Source organism: Pristis pectinata, chromosome 3 (assembly GCF_009764475.1).
Source record: "Pristis pectinata isolate sPriPec2 chromosome 3, sPriPec2.1.pri, whole genome shotgun sequence".
NCBI classification, from domain to species: domain Eukaryota; kingdom Metazoa; phylum Chordata; class Chondrichthyes; order Rhinopristiformes; family Pristidae; genus Pristis; species Pristis pectinata.
Genome location: NC_067407.1, coordinates 1,640,875 through 1,655,784, shown reverse-complemented (window position 1 = coordinate 1,655,784; position 14,910 = coordinate 1,640,875). Strand labels below are relative to the sequence as shown.

The 14,910-nt window shown below is 51.7% G+C and overlaps 1 protein-coding gene across 10 annotated transcripts in view; it reads left to right on the top strand.

Moving 5' to 3' along the window:
* The window catches only part of slc44a5b (solute carrier family 44 member 5b), a 135,374-nt gene that overhangs the window by 90,945 nt on the left and 29,519 nt on the right, over nucleotides 1-14,910 (top strand). For 6 of the 10 annotated variants that reach the window (XM_052011895.1, XM_052011894.1, XM_052011890.1 and 3 more), the window contains exons 8-11: nucleotides 1,316-1,439; nucleotides 4,491-4,523; nucleotides 10,526-10,609; nucleotides 11,763-11,875. In XM_052011895.1, the coding sequence (XP_051867855.1) occupies nucleotides 1,316-1,439; nucleotides 4,491-4,523; nucleotides 10,526-10,609; nucleotides 11,763-11,875 (354 nt within the window). The remainder of the gene's footprint in view (nucleotides 1-1,315; nucleotides 1,440-4,490; nucleotides 4,524-10,525; nucleotides 10,610-11,762; nucleotides 11,876-14,910) is intronic. The other 4 variants (XM_052011898.1, XM_052011897.1, XM_052011899.1 and 1 more) reach the window with 1 other exon arrangement.

Genomic DNA, 14,910 nt, shown 5'->3' with positions numbered 1-14,910 from the left:
CAAAGAGCAAAAAAAATCCATTTTAGTCACATGATGTCCCTGATGAAGGCCAGTGGGCCAAATGCCACCTTCAGCACCCTGCCTACCTGTGCCTCCACTTTCAGAGAACCATGTACCTGTACCCCTGGATCTCTCTGCTCTACAACACACCCCAGGGCCCTGCCATTCACCGTGCAAGTCCTGCTCTGGTTTAACTTCCCAAAATGCATCACCTCACACTTGTCTGAGTTAAATTCCATCTGCCGCTCCTGGGCCCACATTCCCAGTTGATCCAGATCCTCTTGTAACCTCTGACGACCTTCCTCACTGTCCACCACACCACCGATCTTGGTGTCGTCCGCAAACTTACTAACTCTGCCACCTGTGTTCTCATCCAAATGCCATCTTCCCCCGGGTGTCTGGAGCATTACTGAGGCAGGAGTAGCTGTTGGAACTTCCCGATGTGCTGGGAGTCACCGCTGTTGTCTGTCACTCCCTCCTCGCCTGCAGCAGGGTCTGATTTCCTCACCCGTGGACGGATGACAAATATTGGGGTCCACCAGAGACAGGCGGTCACTGGTGAATCCAGTCAGGAACTCCACAGGTCATCCTCTGCCCAGAGAGCAGGGGCACTGTCTCAGGGTGGGGTCAGACACAGGTTTAACGGGAGGGGTGGCTAAACACACAGGAGAGGGAGAGGGATAGCAGGAGATGGGTTGGAACACAGAGCACAGAACAGTACAGCACAGGGACGGGCCGTTCGGCCCACCATGTCTGTGCCGACCACGATGCTGATCCAAACTAAGCCCATTTATTGGCATGTGATCCATGTCCCTCCACTTGTTCATGTGTCTATCTGAATGCCTTTTAAACGTCTCCATTGTGGCTGCCTCCACCACCACCCCTGGCAGCCCGTTCCAGGCACCCACCGCTCTCTGTGTAAAACAACTTGCCCCACACATCTCCTTTGAACTTTCCAGCTCTCACCTTAAACCTGTCTCCTCTAGTATTTGACACCTCAACCCTGGGAAAATGGTTCTGACTGTATACCCTGTCTATGCCTCTCATAATTTTATCAACCTCTCACAGGTCTCCCTCAGCCTACGCTGCTCCAGAGAAAACAACCCAAGGTTGTCCAACCTCTCCTTATAGCTATAGTTTGGGGTATGGAGGGTGAGGGGAGCAGGGACGCTAGCACAGAGCAGAGGGGCCAAATGGCCTGTGTCCTTGCTGTGACCGGGCTGTTGAGGGGAGGGGTGGGCCTTGGATGAAGGATCTCCATCCGTCTCTCCATGACCTGTCTCTCTCCCTCTCTCTCTCTCCCTCTCTCCCACAGTTCTCCGTCGATGTTTCCCTGACTTCACCACCAAGAACGGGATCCTGACAGTGGCCAACAAAACCACCTTCCGAGACGGCCACGGGAAGACACGGAATGTGACAGATCTCAGGGATGCAGCCAAGTAAGTCTCCGCCTGGCTTTGAGCTCCTGGCTCCCGAAGGGTTCCTGCACAGACTGGGAGGGGGTTGTGAGGAGGTTTGGTGAAGGTACTCGATGTAGCATCAGGCAAATCATCTTCTGTGGCAGGAGGGTGCTGACCAGAGGAAACATGGCGAAGGGATGGGCCGAGGAGCCAGAGGAGAGAGCAGGAGAACATTCCTGCAGAGAGTTGCTGGGATCTGGGACCCGCTGCTCAAGAGGAGCGGATTCCTCTGAGACTTGCAAACGGGATTGGGTGCCAAGGGAAGCAAGATATCCAGGTGTTGGGCAAAGCAGCGGGATGTGAGGCTGATGGGAGCTGGTACAGGTTCGATGGGCTGAGTGGCTTCCTCCTGAGGGATGGGATGTCATGAACTGACGACCCTGTATGAAGTCCTCTTGTCATCTAACCCCCTTACAGAACAGCCTGTGTGTAAGTTCACAGGTCACTACGGACCCCCGTCGGACTAACTCTCCAGTTTGATGAAGAAAGTTCCAAAGATTATTGAGTCACAGAGTCAGACAGCACAAAACAGGCTCTTCGGCCCAACTTGTCCATGCCGGCCAAGGTGCCTGCCTGAGCTCGTCTCGTTTGCCTGTGTTTGGCCCACATCCCTGTACACCGTGCCCATCCATGTACCTGTCCAAATGTCATTTAGACATTGTAACTGTACCCACCTTAACCACTTCCTCTGGCAGCTCGTTCCACACCCCACCACCCTTTGGGTGAAAAACCTGCCCCTCAGATCCCCTTTAAATCTCTCCCCTCTCACCTTGAACCTGTGCCCCCTAGTTTTAGACTCCCCTATCCTGGGAGTCTGACCATAATTCATGATCCTCTGAGAAATATTTTTACCCCATCTGCCTTAAACGAACAGGCCTTTATGTTTAAACAGTAAAGCCCAAGTGCAAGATTCTCCCACGAGAGGAAACATCCTCTCCAAATCCATCCTTTTGAGACCGCTCAGCATTTTGTCTGTTTCCTCTCTCGCTGTTCCAAGCTCCAGAGGGATACAAGCCAGGCCTGTCCAATCATTCCCCATGGACAGCCTGCCCATTCCAGGAATCGCTGGTACTTCCCCTCCCATAGCCATGGTGCCTTGCTGTGTGAGGAAGTGGGCCCTCGGAGTGTGAGGTTCCCTGTAAAGTCAATCCTGGAGTGTGCTCGTCCTGCTGCCGGTTGTCCTCGGGACTGGGACATGACCCATGTCCCACCACTTACTTCCTGACCCAGCAGCAGCTTTCTCAGGCCTCCTGGCAATGAATCAACCTGAAACCATGGTGATGAGGCCTGGTCACTGGGCCTCTCCAGTCTCGGGCCTGTGGCTGGAAGGTCCCAGGGCAACACTAAATATTCGTCACCTCCAGGCTAATGAAGGTCCTGCTGAGTTAACTCTGTGCTGAAACCAGTTCTAGATCCACTGTTTTATTCCGAGTCCTGTTGAGAGTCACTGATTTCGAATTCTGCATTGTTTCCTCTCAGTCATAGAGGCCAGGCCAGCATTCACTGCCCATCCCTCACTGCCCTGCAACAAGGTGGGGGTGAGCTGCCTTCAGGAACCGCTGCAGTCCTTCTGGTGAAGGAGCCCCCGCGGTGCTGGTGGGGAGGGAGTTCCAGGGTTGAGACCCAGTGACAGTGAAGGGACGGTGATATATTTCCCAGTCAGGGTGGGGTGTGACTGGAGGGGAATTGGTGGTGACTGGTGGTGTTCCCCTGTGCCCACTGACTTTGTCCTTCTGGGTGGAGAGGTGTCAGGTTTGTGAGGTGCTGTCGGAGTGGCCTGGGAGAGTAACTGCAGTGCATTTGAACCCAGTGAATCCATGGAATTTCTAGTTATTATTAAAGTGTGTGCTTCAGGCCAGTAATGCAGGAATCATACTGCATAATGAGCCACTACTGGTTCTAATTGGTCAGCATGTTATGTTGTGCTAGTTATCTGGTGGTGAGTGGTTAGTAACCCAGTGTTTCCATTAATCCTGAGTGGAAGATGTGTCATTAACTGTGTAATTGGTGTCTCAGACAGCGGAGGGAGAAAGAATAATTTATCCGCATATATTTCCTCAGAAAGGGCAGAGCGGTGTGCTGGAGTAACCTCATCCAGATGTTGAGTTGAGTTAGAATCTCCTCATATTTTCTGGTCAAGTTGTGTAACATTCCAAAACATGAACCTGATGAACTTTTCATGGGAGTTCAGGGCATTTATCGATCAAATGCCTCATTGAAAATGTATTAAAGTAATTACAGTAGTTGTCCCTCCACTCACCGTATGCATCCTTTCTGTATTCCACCTATCACCTGCCCCTCTACACTGCCTCCACTGGCAGGAGGGTGTGATTACAATGAGACGCGTTTAATCACTAATTTTTATTCTGAGACTGGACACTCAGATTAACGGCAGGGATATAACATTAACAATTGAGTCGTGAATGACAAATGTTCGCCCTGATGCAGCGGGCTCCTCCTCCCCACAGACTTGTTTGGTGTATGAACATTGGCAGGAATGACTTTAACCAAAAAACTCATTTTTGATATTACTCCTGGTCTTTTTTCCTTCTTTGAATGTGTTTGTTTATATGTTCCTGGGAAGCGAACATCACAGGTAAGACAAGCATTTATTACCAACCCCCTATTTGCCACTCGAAGGCAGTTAAAAGGCAAGAGGAGTGGTGAGAGTCTGTAGTCAGACCCAGACAGAGTGGACGAGGGCAGCAGAGTTCCTCCCCTGAAGGAGTCTGTGACCCAGATGGCTCTTTTCCAACCCTGGCATGTTAAGTAACTGTTACAAGTAATTTATTTAACTAACTGCCACAGTGGGATTTGAATTCATGTCTCAATGGATCAATGAGCTTGTGGATCAATATTCTCAGCCTCTGGATACCAGTCGAGCATCTCAATCACTGCACAACCAAAGCCAGCTGTTTATGGTCAGGTCATGTTTAATCAATTTCTGTTGACAGATTTTAACCTTGGCACTTTTGCAACGGGCGATTTGTTTTGTCTGGTAACAAACAGTCTTTGTTTTTAAATTTACAGCAAAGTGAATCTGATCCGGCACGGATCCAAGAGGTGTTGGCATAACTTTTGAGTTTGGAATGAGCTGATGTGCGCTAAACCTGCATGACCTCTTTGGCTGCCCTGTCTGTTAGCTGTACAGCTCAGCTGGAATGTAAAAAGGGTTTGGTGGGACCACAGGAAGGTTCACTAAAGCATCAACGTAACTTAACAAGGTCAAACATATTTAAGAACTGAGCTCAGAGAGTCCTGCAGGGAGACCCTGTTGGAGAAAGGTTTCCCATGTCTCCCTGGTAACCCTCTTCATTAACCTAGAGCCCATCCCTCAGCCTTCTCCTTCCCCAGCCCCGGACACTGAAATCCTTTCTCATGATATCATCTCACTCATGGCCTGATCCTTGAGAGTCATTCATTGCGTCTTCCACAGTGGTTCCTCATTGTTTATGTAAAAATGGACACTGGAATTTGTGTACACCAGGACCAATCGTGCACAGTTCCGGTCTCCATATCACACTGGGAACACCGTGCACAGTTCCAGTCTCCATATCACACCGGGAGCACCGTGCACAGTTCCAGTCTCCATATCACACTGGGAGCACCGTGCACAGTTCCGGTCTCCATATCACACTGGGAGCACCGTGCACAGTTCCGGTCTCCATATCACACTGGGAACACCGTGCACAGTTCCAGTCTCCATATCACACCAGGAGCACCGTGCACAGTTCCGGTCATTTTACATATAAGATAAGCTACTGGAGAAAATTGAACCTTTTTCTAATTTTTCTGGATCTGGGCCTCACTGCCAATGCCAGCATTTATTGCCTGTCCCTAACTGCCCCTTCAGAAGGTGGGGGTGAACCACCTTCTTGAACCACCACACTCCTTCTGGTGAAGGTTGTTGGGGAGGGTGTCCCAGGATTTCGACCCAGGATCGTAGATATACTTCCAAGTCAGCAGGGAACCTTCAAGCAGTACTGTTCCCTGCACCTGCTGCCTTTGTCCTTGGCGATAGAGTTCGCGGGTTTGGGAGGTGCTGTTGGAGTAGCCTGGGCAAGTAACTGCAGTGTGTTTTGTAGACGGTGAACACTGACTACAAAGTTCACCAGTGATGGAGGGGGGAGGGAGTGTGTAGGGGGGTGGATGGACTGCGGATCAAGTGGCTGCTTTGGCCTCGATGGTGTTGACTTTCTTGAGAGCTGTTGGAGCTGGACTCACCCAGGCAGGTGGAGAGTGTTCCAGCACACTCCTGACTTGTGTCTTGTAGATGGGGGAAAGGCCTTGGGGTGTCAGTCACTCCGCAGGATCCCCACCCTCTGACCTGCTTTTGTAGCCATGGTACTTGTGTGCTGGTTGAGTTTCTGGTGCGACAGAAATGGTAAAGCCATTGAATGTCAAGGAGGTGGTTAGACTCCCTCAGGTCGGAGCTGGGCATTGGCTGGTACTCGCCGTAGCATGAATGGTACCTGCCACTTATCAGTCCGTGCCTGGATGTCCAGGCCTGAAGCTTGCAGGCACGGACTGCTTCATTCACTGAAGAGTTGGAAATGGAATAGAACACTGTGCAATCATCAGTGAACATTCCCTGTGATGGAAGGAAGGTTCTTGATGGAGCAGCTGAAGATACAAGGATTAGACCGTGATGTTGTGACTGTCATGAAGGATTACACAGGATCGAGGTCTTTTCTCTTGAGAAATTGAGGCTGAGGGGAGAGCTCAGGGCTTTGGGATTATTCCGGGGTTCAATCAGGTGATGGGAGAAGGATGGTTGAGTACAGGTGTGAGATGGAGACTAATAAATCCATGAGAAACCAGACCCAGAGAGCAGTGGGTATGGGAACTGGCAGGGCTTGGAAAGCAGAGGTTGTTTTGATGGGAGTTACCCATGGTCAGAGGGTGGTGGAGAGAAGGAGTGGGGGGGGGGTCTGGTCACCACATCGAGGGGCTGAATTGTCTGTACTATTGGTTACTGGACTGTTGATGGTTGTCAGTGATTGACTACAGATTGTCACAGAGTCACACAGCTTGTAACCTTGTACCCCTTCCCCTAAGTCGATACCCTCTGGGTTTAGACACCTCTGCTTAGGTGGAGGATTTACTCGGTGGTAGGACAGGGTTGAGGGGGAGAATGGCCACCTCCTGGGACTGTCCTCAGAGGGTAGCAGGGAGGGACAGGGTCGGGACTGATCTGAGCCGTCACCACAGGGGATGTCACTGAGATGTGGTTGTTCACAGTCGATGCAACACAGATCGATAAAACCACACGTTTTCCAAGCCAAAATAAACAGCCAGTGTTGTTTAGAGACTTCAGTTGGCACTGACCCAGATGATTCAGTCGCCTGCGGCCTGACTGCTTTATTAATTGTCCACAGGAAAGAAATCCCATGAACACATTGAGAAAGGATCAATTTTATGATTGATGATTCTGGGCCCATCTGATCATCCTCACGTGACCACTGAGTTGCCATCCATCAGAAACAGGTCTTGTCCAGTTACAGGATGAAGCAGATGTTTGGTGGGCATCCAACAACACACATCCGTGACCCCTCTTGGCTGGAGCAGTGCTTACTGTCATTTCCAGGGCAGAATTTTAAGGAGGGCTCAGTGAGGGAGGACTCAGCAGGAGGGGGCTATTGAGCAGGTCACAGAAGGCGTTTGGGACTCTAGTGGAAAAGCCAGAAACTTCTGTTCTATAACCAAGTGGGTTAGACCCCAGCTCGGGGGTTGCATCCAGTCTGAAGGTGCCGCAGTGTGGGGATCCAAGCTGTTCACGATCGATATTAGGGAGGGCATCAAGCATTATATATCCAAGTTTTCTGATGATACGAAGTCAGGTGGCAACATGGACAGTGAGATGGATGGAGAGGAGCTTCAGGGGGATATGAACGGCCAAGTGAATGGGCAAGGACATGGCAGATGGAATTCCACCTGGAAAGTTGCAAACTCGTCCACTTTGGTTACAAAAATTGAACAGGCAGATTGTTTTTTAAATGTTGGGAGATCAGACGGTGTTGTTCAGAGATCTGGGTGTACTTGCTCACCTTGTACAGCAAAAAACTAGGAAGGCCAATATTATGTAAGTTGGACTTCATTGCGAGAGGGTTCGAGTACAAGAGTAGATGGTGCTGGTGAGACCACGTCTAGAGCATTGTGCACAGGTCCGACCTGTGTCTAAGGAAGGGTCATCTTGTGACAGAGGGAGTGTGACAAAAGTTCACCACACTGACTCTTGGGCTGGATGGTTTGTTGTATGTGGAGAGGTGAAGCTGACTGGGACTTCAATCTAAAATAAAAAGAGAAAATGCTGGAAACACTCAGCAGGTCAGGCAGCATCTGTGGGAAGAGTAACGGAATCAACGTTTCAGATCAGAGACCCTTCTTCAGAACTGGGAAGGAGACAAGAGAAGCTCGTTAAGCTGCAGGGAGAGTGGGAGAGGGGGATGTCTGTGATGGGGTAGAACTGGGGTGACCATGGGGATAAGCTGTAAACAAGGTGATCTGGTCACTGAGTGAATGGGAGCAGTCAGAGAGAGAGAACGTGGACAGAGGAATGTGGGAGCAGTGGAATGCAGAGCAGAGCCTGTAGTCCGTTCATTTTGGAAGAATGAGAGGTGAGCCATCGAAATGCTCAAAATTCTTACTGCACTGACAGGTTGGCCGAAGGGACAATGTTGCCCCTGGCTTGAACCAGGTCAGAGTCTCAACTGAGGGACTGGCCTTCAGGACAGAGCTGAGACTTATTGCTTCACTCACAGGGTGGTGAATCTTTGGAATTCTCTAACCCGGAGAGCTGTGGATCCTCAGTCACTGAGTATGTTCACAACAGATTGATGGATTTCTGGATGTCGAGGAATATAGGAACAGAGGAGGGAACTGGTGCTGAGGTGAATCACCACCTTCACAACTGCTGAGGTGGATCAGCTGTGATCTCACCAAGATGCCCATCCAAACTAATCCCATCTGCCTGCACGTGGTCTACATCCCTCCATCCCCTACATGTCAGCGTCGAGTTTATTGTCAGATGCACGTCCACGTGTGCACGGGTGCAATGAAAAACTTACCTACAGCAGCATCACAGGCGCAGGGCATCAGATAAGCAGCATTCACAAGAAAAACATAAATTAAACATAAATTAAATTCATGTTCATGTGTCTGTGTAAATGCCTCATAAATGTCCGTCTCCTATCTGCCTCCACCCCCACCCCCAGATACCCACCACTCTGTGCCCTGCACATCTTTAAACTTTCCCCCCGACCTTAAATGCATGTCCTCTTGTATTTGACATTTCCACTCCGGGGAAAGACTCTGACCGTCTACTCTGTCTCTGCCTCTCATCATCATGTACATTTCTGTCAGGTCTACCCTCAGCCTCCGACGCTCCAGAGAGAGCAACCCAAGTTTGTCCAACCTCTACTTGTAGCTAATACTCTCCAATCCAGGCAGCATCCTGGTGAACCTCTTCTGCACCCTTTCCAAAGTCTCCTCATCCTTCCTGTAACGGGGTGACCAGAACTGCACACAACACTTCAAGTGTGGCCTCACCAAAGTTTTATAAGCTACAACATGACTTCCTGACTTCCATTCAATTCCCTGTCCGATGAAGGCAAGCATGCCGTGCGCCTTCTTTACCACCCTGTCTACTTGTGTGGCCAATTTCAGGGAGCTATTGACTTGCACCCCAAGTTCCTTCTATACATCAGTGCAGGATCCTGACATTTACTTTGTACTTTCCCATACATTTGACCTCCCGAAGTGCAGCACCTCACACTTGTCCGGATTAAACTGCATCTGCCGTTTCTCTGCCCACACTTGCAGCTGATCCATATCCCACTGGATCCTTTGATGACTTTCCTCACTGTCCACAGCTCCACCGATCTTTGCGTCGTCTGCAAGCACCCACTGCCCTGCCCTCACCAACCTACCTCCTCAGAAAACTCCCTCAAGTTTGTAGGACATGACGTGTCGTTGCAGAGAGAATTGGAAAACGACTGGGAAAGGGGAAGTGTGCAGGGATGTGGGGAGAGCACATGGGAGGGGGGCGGGGAGGAAAGGTGCGCTTTTCTGTAGCCAGAGTATTTCAAAGTTCTTCACAGATGCAGCAATGTTAACCTCATTTTCCAACTGAGTGGCTGCCCTTGTAGATGTAGGAACTCTTGAACTAACCCCTGCATCACCCCTTTGCAGTGTGTCCCGGGGGAGGCAGGAATCGCTTAACAACTAATCTGTGTCAGTGACGGTTCAGCTTTCCCCACACCAGAGATCACAGCAGCGCTGGGGTTCAGGAGCATCACTCGCGGATGCACTGTGGGGTCCCAGGGCAGAGAAAGGCAGGAGGTCTTTGGTCCTGAGGGTAGTTCTCTGATCACTGCAAGGTTGCATTTGATGGGATCTTGCTTGGCACAAACTCATTGGCCCATTGGCTGCACAATCACAGCCATGGCTGCTGGCAAAGGGCCCTGATAGCTGTGATCCATTGTAGGGATGATCTTCTCCTTTCTCTTTCAAGGGGCATTACTGTAGGAGGGGTGGTACTGAGGGAGGGGCAGTACTGAGGGAGGGGCAGTACTGAGGGAGGGACAGTACTGAGGGAGGGTCACTGTGGGAGGGGCAGTACTGAGGGAGGGGCAGTACTGAGGGAAGGGCGGTACTGAGGGAGTGGCAGTACTGAGGGAGGGGCGATTCTGTGGGAGGGACGGTACTGAGGCAGGGGCGGTACTGAGGGAAGGGCGGTACTGTGGGTGGGGCGGTACTGAGGGAGGGGCGGTACTGAGGGACGGGTGGTACTGAGGCAGGGGCGGTACTGAGGCAGTGCCAATTCTGATTCTGACAGAAAATACAGCAAAATACTCAGCTTGGTGAGAGGGAGGAGTCGAGGGTCTGTACGCTGCTGCTGTCTGAGGTTGACTGCAACGTAATCTTGCTACAGCCACTTCTAATGCCCTGCTTTCTACATGGACCTTATTAACCCACGCCTCTCACTCCGAGCTGACCACGCTACCTTGCAAAGTGTTTGTCCCGGTGATGAGTGCCGGATCTAACCTGCCTTCCATCTATTGCAGGGGAATAAATTACGTCCTTGATGCTCGGGAAGTTGGGATGAAGATATTTGAAGACTACACCAACTCTTGGTACTGGATTCTAATGTGAGTGGAGAGGTCAGCACATTCCAGCGTCACTGCAGGACAGGGGAATCAGCCACTGGCCCAGGATTCAGGAGCAATAAATCCAATAGGGCTGGGGGATCCGAAGTCCAACCTCCGCTCCAGAGATGCCGGAAGAATTCCAGTGGAGTACTCATGGAGGGGCAGTGTCCCACTGTGGGAGGGGCAGTACTGAGGGAGGGTAACACTGAGGGAGGGGCAGTACTGAGAGTGCGAGAGGTTGCAGCCCCTCTTTGAGTATCTGCGGGGGCTGCTGCTGAAGTTCTGGTTGCACTTCAGCCCGGCGCTGATGGTTTACGGGCACCCAGTGCGGCGCGGGGAGGGGTGCACAGAGGATCTCCTGGCGGGTCTCCTGCTGAGCCTGGCCAAGCTGGCCATCCACGGGATGCGGCGGCGGGCGGCCGAGGGTACCGGCAGGTCGGCCTGCCTGCCCGTCTTCCGCGCTTACGTGCACGCACGGGTGCGTTTAGAGAGGGAGCACGCGGTCTCTACGGGCACCCTAGCCGAGTTCCGCGCTCGGTGGGCCCCTCAGGGGATCGCGTGTGTCGTGGACGGTACGAACGCGATTCTTATTTGAAGTGTCGTGTGTCGCATTAATGGGTGTAGCGTCGCGTGTGCGTTTCGTTAGTATTAGTTTGCATTCTCTACCGTAGTACGTCGTTGCGTAGTTTCTTCTTTTCTGTATTAGATGTCGTGTATTGACACTGGTTGTCTTTTGTAGTGCTTTTAGTGAATAAATGTTTATTATTAAAAAAAAGGGGCAGTACTGAGGGAGGGTCCCACTGTGGGGGGGCAGTACTGAGGGAGGGTAACACTGTGGGAGGGGTGGTACTGAGGAAGGGTAACACTGAGGGAGGGGCAGTACTGAGGCAGTGCCGCACTGTCAGAATTTTCCTGGGGTTGTGTTTCCAGCCCCACCGCTCTATTCCCAGCCCATCCGGCTGCTGTGCCCCCTCAGTGATCGGTGCTCGGGGGGGAGGGGGGACTTGCTTCTCGCGACCACAGGACTGTTTCAGGGAGTGCACTGTGCAGGGGCGGACGGGTGTGTTTGCGTGAAGCGTTCTCTCCGCGGTGTCTGTGCGTGGCGAGCGTGTGCTGGGCGCCCAGCTGCTCACATGCTTGTCTTTGTCTCCAGCGGCCTGGTCATCACCATGGTGGTGAGCTTGTTGTTCATCCTCCTGCTGCGGTTCACTGCCGGCATCCTCTTCTGGTTTGTCATCTTCGCCGTGATCGGGGTCATTGGCTATGGTGAGTCCTTGTTTTGTGCCTGCACCGTATACGCCGACCGACCCCTGGGGTTGACACGGCAGCTCCGAGATTGGGCATCCTGTGGGGAGTGACTCACCTCCTGACAGCCCAGGACATGTCCACCATCGGCAGGGCAAGAGTCCAGAGTGTGACGGAACGCGCTCCACTTTGCTCAGGAAGCTCGACACTATCCGCTCGATGGGCACCCCGTCCACCCCCCTACACACCCCCTCCCTCCACCACCAGCGCACAGTGGCTGCTGTGTGCACCGTCTACACACGCACCCCAGTGTGCACCGTCTACACACGCACTGCAGTTACTCACCCAGGCCACTCCGACAGCACCTCCCAAACCCACCCCCTCTCCCACCAAGGACAAGGGCAGTGGATGCAGGGGACCACCACCACCCGCAGGTTCCCCTCCCAGTCATACCCCACCCTGACTGGGAAATATCTCGCTGTTCCTTCACCGTCACTGGGTCCGAAACCTGGAACTCCCTCCCCACCAGCACCGTGGGAGCTCCTTCACCAGAAGGACGCAGTGGGTCACGGAGGGAGCTCACCCCCACCTTCTCAATGGGCAATTAGGGATAGGCAATAAATGCTGGCATGGCCAGTGATGCCCAGATCCTATAAGTGAATATCTTAGCACATGTTCCAGAAGGCACCGCCTTGGCACAGTCGATGAGCTGCATTGCCCAGAGATGAGTGATCCAGCCAGTACCTTATATGAAGCCTGTTGTGTTCAAGACAGAAGTGATTTGCTTTCTTTAGATATTCCCCATGTTCAGCAACATTTAAACGTAAGTCTTTGCCACTTTTCACTGGAGGTTGGACAAACTTGGGTTGTTTTCTCTGGAGCGACAGAGGCTGAGGGGAGACATGATAGAGGTTTATAAAATGATGAGAGGCAGAGACGGGGTAGACAGTCAGGGTCTATTTCCCAGGTTACAAATGTCAAATACTGGAGGGCATGGGTTTAAGGTGAGAGGGGGAAAGTAAATTGGTAAATAAATTGGTTTATTATTGTCACGTGTACCAAAATACAATGAAAACTTGTCTTGCATACTGTTCTTACAGATCATTTCATCACATCAGTGCATTGAGGTAGTGCAGGGTAAAACAATACCAGAATGCAGAATAAAGTGTTACAGTTACAGGGAAAGTGCAGTGTAGGCAGGCAATAAGGTGCAAGGCCATAACAAGGTAGATTGTGAGGTCAGGAGACAATCTTAATTCAATATTCTTATAACAGCGGGATAGACGCTGTCCTTGAGCCTGGTGGTACGTGCTTTCAGGCTTTTGTATCTTCTGCCCGATGGGAGGGGGGAGAGGAGAGAATGTCTGGGGTGGGTGGGGCCTTTGACTATGCCGGCTGCTTTACCGAGGCAGTGAGAAGTGTAGACAGAGTCCATGGAGGGGAGGCTGGTGTCTGTGATGTACTGGGCTGTGTCCACAACTCTCTGCAGTTTCTTATGGTCTTGGGCAGAGCAGTTGCCATACCAAGCCATGGTGCATCCGGATAGGATGCTTTCTATGGTGTATCTATAAAAATTGGTGAGGGACAAATGGGACATGCCAAATCTCTTTTGCCTCCTGAGGAAGTAGAGTACGTGGTTGGACCGGGACAGGCTGAGGGTGATGTTCACTCCTAGGAACTTGAAGCTTTCAAACCTCTCGACCTTTTTACACAGAGAGCAGTGGGTGCCTGGGGTGTGCTGGCTGGAGGTGGTGGGGGCAGATACAATAACAATGTTTAAGAGGCATTTAGACAGACACATGAACAGGCTGGGAATGGAGGGATATGCACCATATGCAGGTAGATGGGACCAGTTTAAATTGGCATCATGGTCGGCACAGACATGGTGGGCAGAAGGGCCTGTCCCTGTGCAGCACTCTTCTATGTTCCAACATTTCTTCTCATGGGAAAGGTAAATGATGTCATTGAGTGGAAGTGACATATACAGAGCTGTGTGGAGAGAGCAGGGGACGTTTTCAAATGGCCAGCACGGACTGAATGGGCCGAATTACCTCTCCCTGTGCTGTGAGATTCGATCAGCGTTCTGCCTTCCTGTTCTGTAACCGAGGTTTCACAAAGTCCTTCCCTGGGAGGTGAGGCCTGAGCTAAAATTGGGACAGACTGCAGCAAAGTGTTGGAGCTGATTTCACCACCCCTGCCTGCAGCTTCCCGTCATTGAACAGGCGAGAGGTTGTGAAAGAGGGGCCGGCAGATTGTGCCTGTGGGTGGGAGCAGGTGGCGAAGGCTGAGCTCCAAGTGGGAGCTGAGGCTGCTGCAGGCACCAGTCTGCTTCCCATCAGTGGCCCGTGGCCAACCTCAGACCCAACGCCCGAGGACGGGAACCAGACCGGCCGGGAAAGAGAGGGTGTCCCTCTGTGGCAGCTCCAGCGTCCCGGGTTCGATCCTGACCTTGGGCGCTGCCGTAGTGAAGTAAAATTGCACGGCTCTGGAAACACTCAGCCGTGGGTGTGAACGGGGAAGTTAACATTTCTGGTCAAAGGTTGCTTGTCAGATCTGGGAGAAGGAGAAAGCAAGTCAGTTATCACTGAAGGAACAAGCATGCTGTGGTCACCAGGCAGGTCCGATGCAGAACTGGGAGTGTGGCCCATTGTGTCTCAGCTCAGCTGTACTGAGACAGGCTGGATGCAGGAACACAGAGCGGTACAGCCCAGGCCCTTCGGCCTACAATATTGTGCTGAACTAATTATACCAATGACTCCTAATTAATCTAATCCCTCGTCCCCACACATTGACCATATCCCTCCCTTCTTTGCATATTCGTGTGTCTGTCTAAGAGTCTCTTAAACACTCCATCCCCACCCCGGCAGCACATTCCAGGCGCCCACCACTCTCTGTGTAAAAAACTTGCCCCACACACCTCCTTTGAACTTTCCCCCTCTCACCTTAAATGCACGCCCTCTGGTGTTAGACATTTTCCTGGGGAAAAGATACCAGCTGTCTACTCTATCCATGCCTCGCATAATTTTATAAAGCTCTATCAGGTCTCCCCTCAGCCT